The 14,808-nt window shown below is 45.7% G+C and overlaps 1 protein-coding gene across 5 annotated transcripts in view; it reads left to right on the forward strand.

Moving 5' to 3' along the window:
- ntn2 (netrin 2) overlaps window positions 1-13,187 on the forward strand; it is a 60,102-nt gene extending 46,915 nt beyond the window's left edge. For 2 of the 5 annotated variants that reach the window (XM_036946498.2, XM_036946499.2), the window contains exons 5-7: window positions 4,186-4,242; window positions 8,456-8,533; window positions 8,798-10,672. In XM_036946498.2, the coding sequence (XP_036802393.1) occupies window positions 4,186-4,242; window positions 8,456-8,533; window positions 8,798-9,189 (527 nt within the window). In that variant the 3' untranslated portion in view covers window positions 9,190-10,672. Of the gene's footprint in view, window positions 1-4,185; window positions 4,243-8,455; window positions 8,534-8,797 lie in introns of all 5 variants that reach the window. The other 3 variants (XM_090202229.1, XM_036946497.2, XM_036946500.2) reach the window with 3 other exon arrangements.
- Window positions 13,188-14,808: the final 1,621 nt, after the last annotated feature.

Below are 14,808 nucleotides of genomic sequence, written 5' to 3' on the forward strand. Positions count from 1 at the left end.
GTAATCTATCCACCAGCGCTGACGTCTGTGGGTGCACCAGAGCGTGACCAAGGCAAGGCCTCCTTCGTGCTGAAGGCCCCAGTGGTGGCACACACACACACACTCAACCTCCCTGTCCACCTCAATCTGGGCTCTGTTTGTATCTGTGTTGTCATTCCCACTCCAAGGACAAGGGGTTGGTTTCATTTCCCCCCCCCATCAGGGTTTTACCAGAATGCCCACGCCAGTCTCTGCCACCACATCAACTAAAGGCTTAACACTAAACCAACCACACAGGGAAACCATAATATACCCATGTAACATACTGGATACCATTACCATGTAACATACTGGAATACCATTACCATGTAACATACTGGAATACCATTACCATGTTACATAATGGAATACCATTACCATGTAACATACTGGAATACCATTACTATGTTACATACTGGAATACCATTACCATGTAACATACTGGAATACCATTACCATGTTACATACTGGAATACCATTACCATGTAACATACTGGAATACCATTACCATGTAACATACTGGAATACCATTACCATGTTACATAATGGAATACCATTACTATGTTACATACTGGAATACCATTACCATGTAACATACTGGAATACCATTACCATGTAACATACTGGATACCATTACCATGTAACATACTGGAATACCATTACCATGTAACATACTGGAATACCATTACCATGTAACATACTGGAATACCATTACCATGTAACATACTGGAATACCATTACCATGTTACATAATGGATTACCATTACCATGTAACATACTGGAATACCATTACCATGTAACATACTGGATACCATTACCATGTAACATACTGGAATACCATTACCATGTTACATAATGGAATACCATTACTATGTTACATACTGGAATACCATTACCATGTAACATACTGGAATACCATTACCATGTGACATACTGGATACCATTACCATGTAACATACTGGAATACCATTACCATGTAACATACTGGAATACCATTACCATGTTACATAATGGAATACCATTACCATGTAACATACTGGATACCATTACCATGTAACATACTGGATACCATTACCATGTAACATACTGGAATACCATTACCATGTTACATAATGGAATACCATTACTATGTTACATACTGGAATACCATTACCATGTAACATACTGGATACCATTACTATGTTACATACTGGAATACCATTACTATGTTACATAATGGAATACCATTACTATGTTACATACTGGAATACCATTACCATGTAACATACTAGATACCATTACTATGTTACTGGAATACCATTACCATGTAACATAATGGATACCATTACCATGTAACATACTGGAATACCATTACCATGTTACATACTGGAATACCATTACCATGTTACATACTGGATACCATTACCATGTAACATACTGGATACCATTACCATGTAACATACTGGATACCATTACCATGTAACATACTGGAATACCATTACCATGTTACATACTGGGGAAAACGTACCATACTGCAGCGGTTCCCAGACTCGGGGAACTTCCTGAGCCTATTTCTATTTCTATGGACACAAGCACTGTTCATAACACACACTGTTCATAACACACACTGTTCATAACACACACTGTTCATAACACGCACTGTTCATAACAGAAACTGTTCACACCCCTCTTGTTGGCGGAGATACAATTTAGCAGTCTTATAGCTTATTTCTTGCAATTCTACACATTTAGTCGTGGGGTGTAGAGGACATTTTACAGTTTTAAAGCTCCTTTCTGTGCAATTCTATACATTTTGCCATGACTAATGTGCATTCATGTGATATTTGACTGACTCAAACATTACAACAGAATGTATGGTCTAAAAAACCTAGCTGACATGGGCTAGTTGATCTGGACATTTCTGACACATTATAGCTCTCTAAGGTATGCAAAGACTGGTTTGACAAGAGGAAAACTGATGATGCATTACCCAATTTCAAAATTACACCTTGTGCATTCTACTATTATAACTTTCAAGAGTAAGTTGAATGCCGGACTGAGTTCCCCCGCTGCCGACTCCTAGCCCCCACAGTTTGGGAACCACTGCATACGAGAGAAACCATGTACCAGCTCCAACGAGGGGTTTACAACCACACATGTAACATGGCAGGTACAGCTGCTTCATTCCCGGTCTCATTTCTATAGCCAGGTAACAACATGGTGGAGAGTCATGTTCCCTGGGATGTCACAAGCTAGCTATCCCATTAGTGGGTTTACATTAGTTTAAAAGCTAATTATGATAGATAACTCAGGTAAACACTGCAGCACTCGGTTAGCATGAGGTAAGCTAGCCCATCCATAAATCCACCATTGCCTGTGTTCGATTAGAAAGTCTGAGTTTTCAATGCCTTCAGCCGCATTTTGTTAAAAAAAATAATGAATTAGACATTTGCTCACTATTTGGGCAGGTTGTAAAAGAGAATAGGTTCTCAGGTAACCTGCCCTGGTAAAACAAAGGTAGGGACAGAAGTTCCTAGCTGGCACCAGTCCCGCAGATGAAGGCAGGTCATGGTGGTCTGGTCTGGGGTAGATTAGTGCCACCCTGAGACCCCAGTACCTGATTACCGTTCAGGCTTTAGCACCGTCACATGCCAGTACAGTGTGTGTGTGTGTGTATATGTGTGTGTGCGTGCTCTGTGAGTGTGTGTGTGTATGAATTAGATCACTGGTCCACCGCCTGCGGGCAGGAGGAATAGAGGGCAGCTTGCCATCGTGCTGTGCCATGTGGTTTGGCACAACTCTCTCACACACACACCAGGCTTGTGTAACCCTGAACCAACCACACCAAACTATGCTGTACCACACCAAGCCATGCCGTACCCTACCCCGCTATGCCACGTCGTGCCACATGGTGCCATGTTGTTGGTCTCACATTGGTGTTACAGAGCAGATGGCGGAGGGCAAAAAGGAGAAAACAATAGCGGTCGCGGCCGACAAAACCAATCAGATACTTTCTGAAAGACACCCAATGAGGAGAAAGAGTGTTTCTTGGCCTCAGTGTGTGTGTCAGCGCGTGTGTGTATGCATGTGCATGCCATCTGAGGTTTCCCCTGTGAGCCAGAGAGCATCTCTTCCCAAAACGCCCTCCATTTGATTGGTACTATCATTCCTCCCCGGTCAAGCCCTTCTGCCCTCTAACACAGTACGACACAAAGACCAGGCGTGCTAACAGCCAATTAGTATGATAACACTGCCCCTCATCTGAATATCCCTTTATCATCTCAATATCCACTCTCAACCCTCCACCTTCAGAGGAGTGGCCCACAGCTTGGCGTGCCTTTCACCAGCTGCTCTCCTTTCCTCTCGGCCTTTACCAAGCAGTCCAAAGCTCAATGCCCTATTTGTTGTTCTTGGTAGGGGTGTCCATAATTTCGAAGCAAGCCAACTGTCACTTGCCTCTCAAAAACGCTCTTTCCAGGAAGCTCCTTGTCTGTTTGTTTGACTCCAACCCAGTCCTCCTCCCTCTAACTCCCCAGTCGAAAGGCAAATCCCTCTGGGTGCACGCTAACGATGCTAAGCCAGCGTCCCAATCATCCTGTTGTTGTTATCATTGAGGCAGTGGATTTGTTGTTAGCATTCAAATTTCATCGCTTTGCATTAGCATTTGTATTGAAAAGGGGGCCTTCGTTGTGGGGGGAATTCTTTAAGAATTTAATTATTTTGGCTTTGGTGGAGACTGGCGAGGGGTTCTGGTTGAGCTAACCAGGCGTATTGAGGGAGTTTGCATCTGTCTGAAGGTGGCTCTCCCCATGTCCCTGTTTGAATGCATTGATCTCTTACACCATGGTGGTACTGTTTTCTAAGGAAGAGAGTTCGGCTCAGACAAAGTATGCTTCTACAGTGTGTGTGTGTGTGTGTGTGTGTGTGTGTGTGCCAATATCAGTATCTTTATCACTGTGTTTGGGTTGATGTTTCCACCCTACACCCTTCCTCTCATTCTACCTACGTCAAATAACTGTGATTTAATTCAGGCATACTTTATTGGCTTGACCACAGATGCAAAGAGTAGGCATATGGCCAGCAATTACACCATGTCTACATAAAATGTATAAATTGTTTCCATAAAACTCTAGTTAAAACTCTGTGTGTGTGTGTGTGTGTGTGTGTGTGTGTGTGTGTGTGTTTCAGAGATCCCAGTGGTGAACCCTACAGCCATGGTCAGCAGCAGCACAGAGGAACCGGCAGGTTAGTCACTCCCTCACCCTACATCCCACACCTGACACCTGTGTAACATTTTCAAAAACACAACCTTCTTAATATTTCTGGCCTCCATTTCTAAACTGGGTTAATAAATATTAATGGAGGTGGTGGGCTTCTCTTTTGATATTCCGTGAAGAAACGACTGCTCTGGATCCAAGTGAGATTTTCCATTGTCTTAAAACCTGCATTCTTGGCACGACGTCTGCCTGCTAGCCTTTAGCGCGTTAGCTTTGCTCCGCTGTGCTTGAAGTCCGACTCCAGCCGAACACAAAGCCAACGGAAAGGCTGCAACAGAAGTGATTAGTTGCAGTTTGCTACCCCGGGGAAACTTCGACGGGGAACTTTCGAGGCGTGAAAAGAGTGTTGGCGACCGTCGTTTTGGGGGAGAACGTTTTCCGCCTCTGACTCCTGGCAGTCCTCACTCCATCCAGGATCTCTCCAGTCAATTATTCCCCTCCCGTTATTTAACGCCTTCGCCTCCCCGGGGGAATTGTGGCCCGGTGTTGATTTGGAAACGGTGATTCATCACAGGCTTTAACTCAACGCCGTGGCGACCACAGACGTACCTCCCACAACGTCAGGACCCCCTCCTTAGCTTTCACAGTTGATTCGGCTGAGACACGGCCCTCTCTGGAAGGCCCAGGCCAGAAGAGATGTTCTGTAAGGCCTGGGACTTCTCACACTGCAGGGGATGCATGCAAACTAGCCAAAGGGGGGCAAATTAGTTGAGCGGGAGTGCTTGATGTAGAATTTGCTATATATCTAAAGATCTAGGATCAGATCCTATCCCCAATCCTAACCTTAACCATTAGGCGGATGGATTTTTTTTTTAAATCCTGTATCAGTACTAAGGAGTAACATGTACCTACCGCAGAGGGAGAGTTTGTGGGAGGAAGGGATTTAGACTGGTGACCTTTGATAGCTAGCCAAAGACCGACTGGGTCTCAACTTGAAGGAATTGTAATATGTCTAGCTCGGATGTGAAAGTTGTGGTGTTACCTTATTAGTTTTTCTAGCGGCTCACACTACCATCAACTGCCAGACCACGGCTAACCTAGCCCACTGATAGGTCTAACAGCTCCGCCTTGCCCTCTGATAGGCTAGGTGGAATTTTCCCCACATTGCTTACACCAACTTAGTCTCTGCTTGGGCTTGTAACCCTCACACACACAGTACACTCCTTTGTGTGTTTCTGCATCCCTGGGAAAGGGCTTTTCCACTGTGAAAAACAAATAAGAGCAGTTCTTTATCGTTAATTCATCCCCACACAAGTGTACAACATACAGGATCATTTTCTCTTCCATCTCTCCTTTAACCCACACCCCATATACCAACCAACCTCTCCTCCTCCTTAGGGCACTCAGGTACCAAAAACCTGAAAATGTGTGTGTGTGTGTGCGTGCGGGGGGCGGTGGACGCAATTTGTCATTGTCACGGCACTGTGAAAAGGGACGAGGGAACAAGGGTAACCGGAGCCTCCGAGTCGATTGTGTGTGTTTTCAGCCGTGGCTCTTCTGGGTCAATGGGCGATTCATGGGGTCTTTTCCAGGTGAATGCCCATCAGTAAGTGACTCTTCATGGGAAAACACACACCACTGATACCGAGGGCTGCACGGCTTGCCACTGTACCAGGGTACCATGCAGACACACACACACACAACACACACACACACACACACACACACACACACACACACACACACACACACACACACACACACACACACACACACACACACACACACACACACACACACACACACACACACACACACACACACACAGACACATATACATACACACAAATACTGTATATACACACACACATACTAATGTACAAATATATAAACATACACACACACACAAACACATGCATTTATACACACACACACACACACACACACACACACACACACACACACACACACACAAACACATGTATATGTACACAAAAAAAAACACTTTGGAGCCCAAGATCCTATGGGTAAAAGCTAGGGAGCAGGATTAACTGTCCTTTTCTACTTGACTGTCTGAACTGCTCTAGCATATCACTCAGTCTGTTTACTCTTCACTCCTGTAGATGGACATTCAACAGATTTATTCAGCTCTCCCCATGACTGATTCAGTGTGGCCTACTTCATCAATTCATTCATTGCGCCCTCTCCCTAACCCACACACATTCACACACCCACGCACGTACACCAAATCCTCTCTGTCTCTTTCTCTCTCTCTCTCTCTCTCTCTCTCTCTCTCTCTCTCTCTCTCTCTCTCTCTCTCTCTCACCACAGAGAAACATGCACAAACACACACGTTAACCCAGGTATGTTTAACTGAGGTTTATTGAAAGCTGCTGTGAGTGAGAGGTAAAGGAACTAAGCAGCTGCTCTGGCCTCTCTCTCCGCTTGTCGCTAATAAAAGCTCCATCACTCTAATATACGGGCCAAGCCTCCCTGACATTTTTACTGGTTCCTCGGCCCCCTCTCTCTCTTTCTCCTCTTCCTGCCCTCGCCTGCTCCGGCTCTCTCCTCTCTCCTCGCAACATGGCTCTCTCCTCGCATGCGACCGACCCTGAAACCGTTTTTTGGGGGGGCCATATTCCTGTGAGCGATCACTTTTATTTTGTTTGTTTTGGAGGAGGAGTCCGCTTCCCTGCACAACTTCTGAATTATTTTACTTTGAAGGAAACTAGAGAGACTGAGACCAGGGAGCCCGCATATACCAGGACTCACGTCTTTGTGATTTCACACTAGCGGAAAACGAAACCCGGTGTCTTCGGGACCTTTGCGCATGTCCCCTTCAAAAGCCAGAGTAAAATTCAATTGGATACCTGGCTCTCTGGCATGTTAACTAGAAAACAAGACTGGTCAGCAACTCTGTCCCTCAGTGACCTTTTAAACCAGCGCTATATTGAAGTATCCAACCCAAAAAGGTTTTATAAACCCAAAACAAGTACAGTAAAGAAGTGGTTTAATGAACATGTTTGATCCTTTGTCCCATCCTCACAACTCCCACTGCAGTGACATTAAAGCCAATTGGCCATTTTAATAGTGAGTGCCCCGTCATAGCTTAGGGAGAGGTTCTACCACAGAAGCTTACATTGGGTTGTCCCACAGCACCACTGGGTGTTACGTTGTGGTTTGGCTGGCCCACATTATTCACTACTTTGTGTCCATTCATGTGTGTTTTCTCATGTCCTATATGGATCTGTAAGGGATCAATTCAACCAAACCTGTATTGCGGTATGTACAGTCGGTCGTTTACTGCAAATATTTTTTTCAACCGCTCTAGTTCACACACCTATGACCCAACACCCACCAGTCAAGTCCCAGAGAAAAGCGGATCGACCACAGGGCAGCTTCATCCTCCTCCATACGTACAGCAGTCAGCTGTGTGGTCTCTCTCTGGCCGTAGTCTCGCAGCCATGAGGCTGCTGTGGGCTACTCACAGCCATCCAGCCATGACCACTTCCACCGCGCTCTGTCTTTTCTCAGAGTCCCCCAAAAGGCAGGCAGACATGTCAAATGGAACACTTTTCCCCCTCTGTAATATTCCACCCACCCACGACTCCCCCAGCGGTTATTGCAGGGGCTTACGTGTGATTTGTATAAGGTCGTATATTACTCCAGCAAATCCCACCAAACCTAACATTTCCTCTATCCAGCCGCCTGTCTCAGAGTCCTGGCACTCATGCTGTGTGTGTGTATATATATGTGTGTGTGCATACCTGTGTGTTTGCATGTAGGTGTGTACGTGCATGCGTGTGTGTATGCATGCATGCATGCATGTTTGTGTCTATTTTGTGTGTGTGTGTGTGTGTGTGTGCGTGCGTGCGCTATGTGCGTGTGCTACATGCGTTTTTATGTACCTCTTTGTGTGTGTGTGTGTAACACAGTGTGTAAACGTCTCAAGTGTGTAATTATTCCTAGAATGTAACCATGTCATCATGTTCACTTTATCATCTCAAATGTGTAGCTGCTGTGTGCGGTTATGTGTGTAATTCTCCTAAGTGTGGATCTGTCCTGTTATGTGTGTAATTGTCCCAAGTGTGTAATTCCCAGCAAGTTGGACTCCAGTGTGTAAGACTGCCTAGTGTGCAGGTAGCTGGTGTTTTGAAAAAGGGAAAACCCCGCACACATGTAATTGTGGTGCATCGACTAAAAATGTATCCGGTGTTTAAAATGTGTTTTTCTTTTTTCAGCAGATTGTGAATCCTATTGCAAACCAGTGAAAGGGAATCTGAAGATCAACATGAAGAAATACTGCAAGAAAGACTATGGTGAGCGATTGAACAACTGAATGCATCCAATTTATTTATCAAGCATGAAAAAAGTAGTACCCGTACTAGAACAGTGAAACATAACAGTAAATTGCCAGCCCATCAGTCCGAAACATGATTGTTAGTAGCTATAAGGTATTATATGTTATTATACTATATGCTACTGGCTTTTTTTGCTAAATAGTATTTTCAGTTAGTTTACAGTTGTGTTAGGACTGAACCTGCATAAGTTGTAATGGTTGGTTTGTCTGTGTGCCACATCAGCGGTGCAAGTCAACGTGCTGGACATGGAGACGGTGGGCGACTGGGCCAAGTTCTCGGTCAACGTGGTCTCGGTCTACAAGAGCCGCGGCGAGCCACTCAAACGGGGCGACAACGTGCTATGGATCCATATGAAGGACCTGGCCTGCAAGTGTCCCAAAATCCAGATGAGCAAGCGCTTCCTGGTGATGGGCACCAGCGAGACCGGGCCGGGGGGCCCTGGGGCCGGGGGGCCCGGGGCTGGACCAGGGGCTGCTGGGGCTGCTGCAGGAGCAGAGCGCGTAGGGCTCCTGGCCGATAAGAACAGCCTGGTCATCCAGTGGAGAGACGTTTGGACGCGGCGCCTCCGGAAGTTCCAGCGCAAAGAGAAGAAGGGCAAGTGCAGCAAAGCATGATGGGGGAGAGAGCAGCGCATCCTCAGCCAACCCCCCCCATGACCCCACCCCTACTCCTACCTCCCCACGACCCCTTCCTAGCTCTCGGCTAGTTCGCAGGATAGAACACGACCCCCCTAACCCCCTAAAAACCCTGACCCCCCCCCCAAAAGAAACGGGGTACACTGCACATTACAGAGACTGCATGTATACTGCCTGTTTAAGGACCACTTTGTGTATATTGTATAATTATTTCCTTTTTATTTTCTGTTTTAATCATGGGACTGTGACTGTCTTTTTTCTATTGGTCTGCCTTAAAAAGGGACCATTAAAAAGGGTACGAAGTGTAGACGAGCGGATACCATTCCCTTTCTCGACAACGACAGCGAAAATGTCCACACTCCCCCACACCCCTGCCCTCTCCCATTCCCCCTCCCCATTCAGACTGCTTCAGTCCCCCTCTCCTGCCACCATGTTTTAGTGTTTTGAAGCTATCAAAGCTCACATTTCCCATTCTATTACCAGGAGTATCCATGGAGCTCAGATAATCAGAGAGAGAAACAGATTTTTTAGTGTTGTAGCAAAGTGCCCCATGTAGGGGAGAAGACAAACTGCACAACCTCAGTTCGTCTGCCTCCTCCACCCACTGTTTCACTGTCTCTAAACCCCCACCTTTCTCTATGAGATTACTGGCCTAGAGCGGCCATTTTGTCTTGTACTCCTATTCCGTAGGTAAGATATGTAGACATGAACTCTCTGCAGTAGTATCTCTGGACCAGAACCCACAACGGCTGCATCCTCATCCTCAGAGGATCCTTCTAACCACAACAAAGGCTGTCCCCACAGGGGCCTTCTCCAATGCAAAACCTCACTTCTACCACCACTGCCATTACAATATATATACAACTTCAGACTGAGGCATCTGCTACTCTAGTCTAGACTATACAGCTGTTGACAGTGACCCCACCGCTCACTCACTGGTTCTACTGCTCCAGTCATAGACAGACAGTGGCACTGTTTGGACACTGGCAAACACTAAACCCTAATAATGTTTCTCTTTTATTCTATATTCATGTACTTCTGCTCTCAGATTCCTATACTTCTACAGACCCCACTGTCTCACTATCTAAGTGAAGACCCCCCCCACAGGCCTTCTCACCACGAGCAGGAAATGGAATCATGCATTACTATCTGACTCATGTGAAGAAAAAAAGAATCTTGAGCGGGACTCCAGCAGAGTGGAAAGTAGCCAGCTTCAGAACAGAACAATGCCCTTGATACTAGGGAAACTTTTGGGGGGATATTTTGCGTCATGTCTTCCACTGTTTGTTGATAGAAGGTCCTGCGGGTGTCATTGTGTGACCGATATCGTTTGTTGGTTAAATTCTATTATTTCTCTTGTCTTTTAAATGTTTGCCACTTTCGACAAAGTGTCCAATGACGGGCTAGTGATCGCTTGCCGAAAGAAGAGCTCAAAATAAAGAGTGCCATTTCACGAAGAACACACAAAGGTTGGATTAAGCTCTACCTTTTCAACTGTAGTTTATTGACAAACTGAAAGAGTCCGGAACGTTCTAGGCTACATACACACTGCCTGATTGTATTATGATGCGATAGTCTACTTCAATCCTCATGTCTTTGTATGTTTGCATGTTTGTGGTTTGGCTGGTCCGTCCGATGCGAAGCGAAAAATTTACAGTAAGCAGAGCATGGAATTAACAAATGTTAACATCACAAATCCAGAGGAAACCTCCTTAGTCATCTCCCCTCATTGGCCTTCCGACATTTCCCTCTCTTCGTTGGCCAATAATGCATCAGCCTGTTTCTAAATTGAATCAAGAAAATGAGAAAATCAGGACAAAAACGAAACCACAAGGGAGCGTATGTTTGCTCTCAAAGTTACTGTTTTGTCTTTGTCCTTAGTTCATTTTAAAAGCGTATTACGATTGATTTCAAAAATAGAACAATGTAAACACATTGTGAAGGGGTAATGCTAGCTAGCTGTTAGCATGCTGACAGTAATGTCACGCTAGCGGTTGGTTGGCTGCAGTGCTATGTTTGGTTTGTCACATTTCCAAGCCCCTCAGAAGAGTGTCTCTCCCTCTCTTGTCAGGCCCCTGTTCCTTTCTGTTCTGCAACATGTGTGTTTCTGTGTATTAGATACACTGCATGTCCAAAAGTATGTGGACACTAATTTGAAGGGGCAACCACATACTTTTGTATATGTAGTGTACGTGACAGTAGTGGGACAAAGGCAGCCAGCCACAGTCCTTCAGTGGTGAAGGTCTTGTTTTCATTTGCTGAAAGAATGTATATAAATGAGAAAATGTCAAATGTAAAAACCGCTTAAAGACACATGGTATGATTGTACTTACTTATGAGATTATGTCGTTAAAGCTGAGAATGTAGACCGAGCGTTGTCATTCTAAAAAAAAGAAACGCTGAATGGATTTAGAAGTTGGTCACATGAAGGTCTGTCTGGTTAGATTGTAGGTTTTATGTGTAACAGTTGTGGGTCCTCCCTCATATGCGTCAATGTTTGCATCATACAGTATTCATTCAACATGTCGCGTAGCACAGTGCTCTGAAAACCAATCCAAAACCAATCCATGACCAAAGTGAACTAGGTTGTTTTCCATACATTTTGGTGTAATATGTAACGGTATTTCTTAGAACAGCAAAGAGGTCAGACGGAACCACTAACATTTCCGAGTAAAAGTAGCGTTTCCTTAGAGGAATTCCCAGAGATGGAATTTCACAAAAATGCAGAACCAAATCGTCTGATTATTTATGTATTTGCATCCATGACGAGCTGTCAAACAGGTGGTCTTACAGTAGCCACCATTTCTTGGCCTGGTATGTGGGGAAAGCATGGGCAGGTTTGATGGATGTCCAAGTTACGTGTCCAGAACCAACCCGCTTCCACGCAGGGTTATACTGCACTGTCTACAGTGCCGAGTAGCTCAAGTGTGAACCTCAACACTTCATAATACTGTATAGCCTGGTCCCAGATCTGTTTGTGCTGTCTTGGCAACTCCTACAACTCCTATGGTAATTTTCCAGAGGAGTTGGCCAGAGCACAAACAGATCTGGGACCAGGCTATGAATAATATCCAGCAAGACAAAAAAAATCACTATACTTTTTCTCCCTTTACCTCAGTCTCTATTTTCTTCCTCTTTTATCTGTGCCACCCTGAAAATTGGACTACAGATAACAAGCTTTACTAAACCCTGCAGATGTTATTTAGAAATGTAAACGTACCCCTCGAAAGCATTTTGTAGTCTTCCTAGGGCGAGCCACCCTGTTGCTTTACTTAACAAGCCCCACAGCTTGGCAGTGGAACCAGGATCGTAACTTGCTCTCTTTGTTCCCCTCCCGCAGTATTTATAACGTCCACAGGTGAGAGAGAGAGAGAGAGAGAGAGAGAGAGAGAGAGAGAGAGAGAGAGAGAGAGACTTATAAAGTATAAACATAATGAGATATACACAAATGGACGGTGAGGAAAAGTGAGCTAAGGTTAAGGGAGTTGAAGGAGAGAGTCTGCCCATTGGGTATAATATGGACTGAAGTGCCAATACTTTTTCTGTCATTGTCTTTGTAAAGCCAGTAAGAGACAAGCTAAATTATTATACGTAGAACATTTTAAATATATATCAAAGCCCAAAATGATTGTAACAATGACTGTAGACTTACTGCTGCCAGGTGTTATGAAATATGTGAAATCTTGCTCAAGAAAGCATTGAAAGAGCAAAATTATATGAAATGTCTCCCCATTTGCCAGAAGCCCCCTCCTGTCCTCATGACATTCTGGTCACAGAGTTACACTACAGAGCACCACTCACACAGACGATGTCCACCTGCCTTCTGAGGGCCGATGGGGTGTTGCCTTCCGCTCCATGCACCCCCCCCTTCCTTCATCACTCGTGTTATTATGAAGTCTTCCCTGTACATTTTCCTCTGATGCAATGACCACTGACTTTTTAATCGTAAATGACAAATAAATTATTAGTTAATGAAATATGTGTATTGTTTGTCATTTTGAGGATCATGCAGCAGATCTAGATCAACGGCTGCTATGCTGCCATTGGGGCCCAGACCCAACTGTCCGTGTGTGTGCGTTTCCATGTGTTTGGTGCATGTGCTCTTATACTGATGACTACATGGCTGGTCAAGTGGCCTGTATTGTAACCTTTCTGATTGTGGGTGCTGCACTGGGCTGAGAGTCTGATCCTGCTCTGGTGTTTTTACTCAAACTGAAGACGGGTCAGACTACAGTAGGTGGGGAGACTAGGAGGGAAGTAGGGCGGGGAGGCTGGGTGGTTCCCCACCCAGGGCAGAGCAGGAGCTGAAGCTCTGAAAATAAACAGTGGGACAGCACCCGCTCCCCGCCAACCCTCACCTCCATCTCAGTCCCCCCACCTCCACCACACCTCAGAGGAAACCCAACACCATTGCCTGGGACATGGCAGGAAACTCCTCTGTCCTCCCCCCTCCTCTCTCCTCTTCCCCCAGCCTCCTCTCCTCTATCCACCCTCTAACCAAACAGGCCACAGCCATCCTTTTAGTTAATTACAGGAAAGCAGTAATTTATCATTACTCTCTCTCACTGGACCAGAAATTGGGCCAGAGCTGAGATGAAGACAGACTGGCGCTGTGACCGTCCGGACGGGACAGACTATTTTTCACGCCATTTCGATACAGCTATGACTGGAAGTGATTTTCGCAGGAGGTTAGGAAACCATTTTGATTTTAACCTGTTACGTTAATACTCCTAACCTGCTGCGTAAGTTCTAACCTGCTACGGAAAAGTGACTTCCAGTCATAGCTGTATCGTAGTGTGGAAAGAGTGGTTCAGGGTCCGGCCACACTGCGGCACGTCTCCATCTGTGACGGATGTCCATCCCACCTTACCCTGCGGCCGCCCCATCAGTCTCCAGCTCCTGTTACTCGCAGAAGGGACGGCCCTCTGGGATAGGGCTGAGATCAGACAGTCCTTCATGAGGTGAAGAAGGGAGTAGGGAATGCAGGAGGTATTGCTTAGAGGTATATTTGGTCCGCTCTCCTCTCCTGTCTTCTTGTCTATCTTCTCCTTTCCTCCCCTGCTCTCCCCTCTCTTTTCAACTCACCTCCCCTGTGCTTTCCCACTCCAAGACAAGTTGGACTTGTGGTGTTCCAAAAAGAAGTTACCTGTAACTCCTTCTCTTCAAGGGTATAGGATCCCCACTCCCCTCTGTTGCTGCTTTTCCAAGGGCTGGTAGACTGGCTAGACTTGGACTCGTGCTCAGTCCTTCTCCACCTCCATAGGGGTGACAAATGACGTGCTGAAACCTCGCTCAGCCATAGGGGAAGTACTTGCCTGACATGACATCTCAGACACGCGCCAGTGGACCCTGGTTGGCCTCTCTGGCTACCGGCGGGCCAGCCGGCCAATCCCCTGACTGAAAACAGAGCCAGAGGCTGGGCTGAAGGCGTGGGCCCAGGGAGCACTGCTCTCACTCTCACAGGGAGACTGGGGGTCCATCAAAAACATCCCCATAAAGTACAGTACCCAAAATATACTGAACAAAAATACAAACTCAACATGTAAAGTGTTGGTCCCATTTTTCATGAGCTGAAATAAAAGATCCCAGAAATGTTTC

This window comes from Oncorhynchus mykiss, chromosome 16 (assembly GCF_057628025.1).
Source record: "Oncorhynchus mykiss isolate SJ-2025 chromosome 16, ASM5762802v1, whole genome shotgun sequence".
In the NCBI taxonomy this organism is placed as follows: domain Eukaryota; kingdom Metazoa; phylum Chordata; class Actinopteri; order Salmoniformes; family Salmonidae; genus Oncorhynchus; species Oncorhynchus mykiss.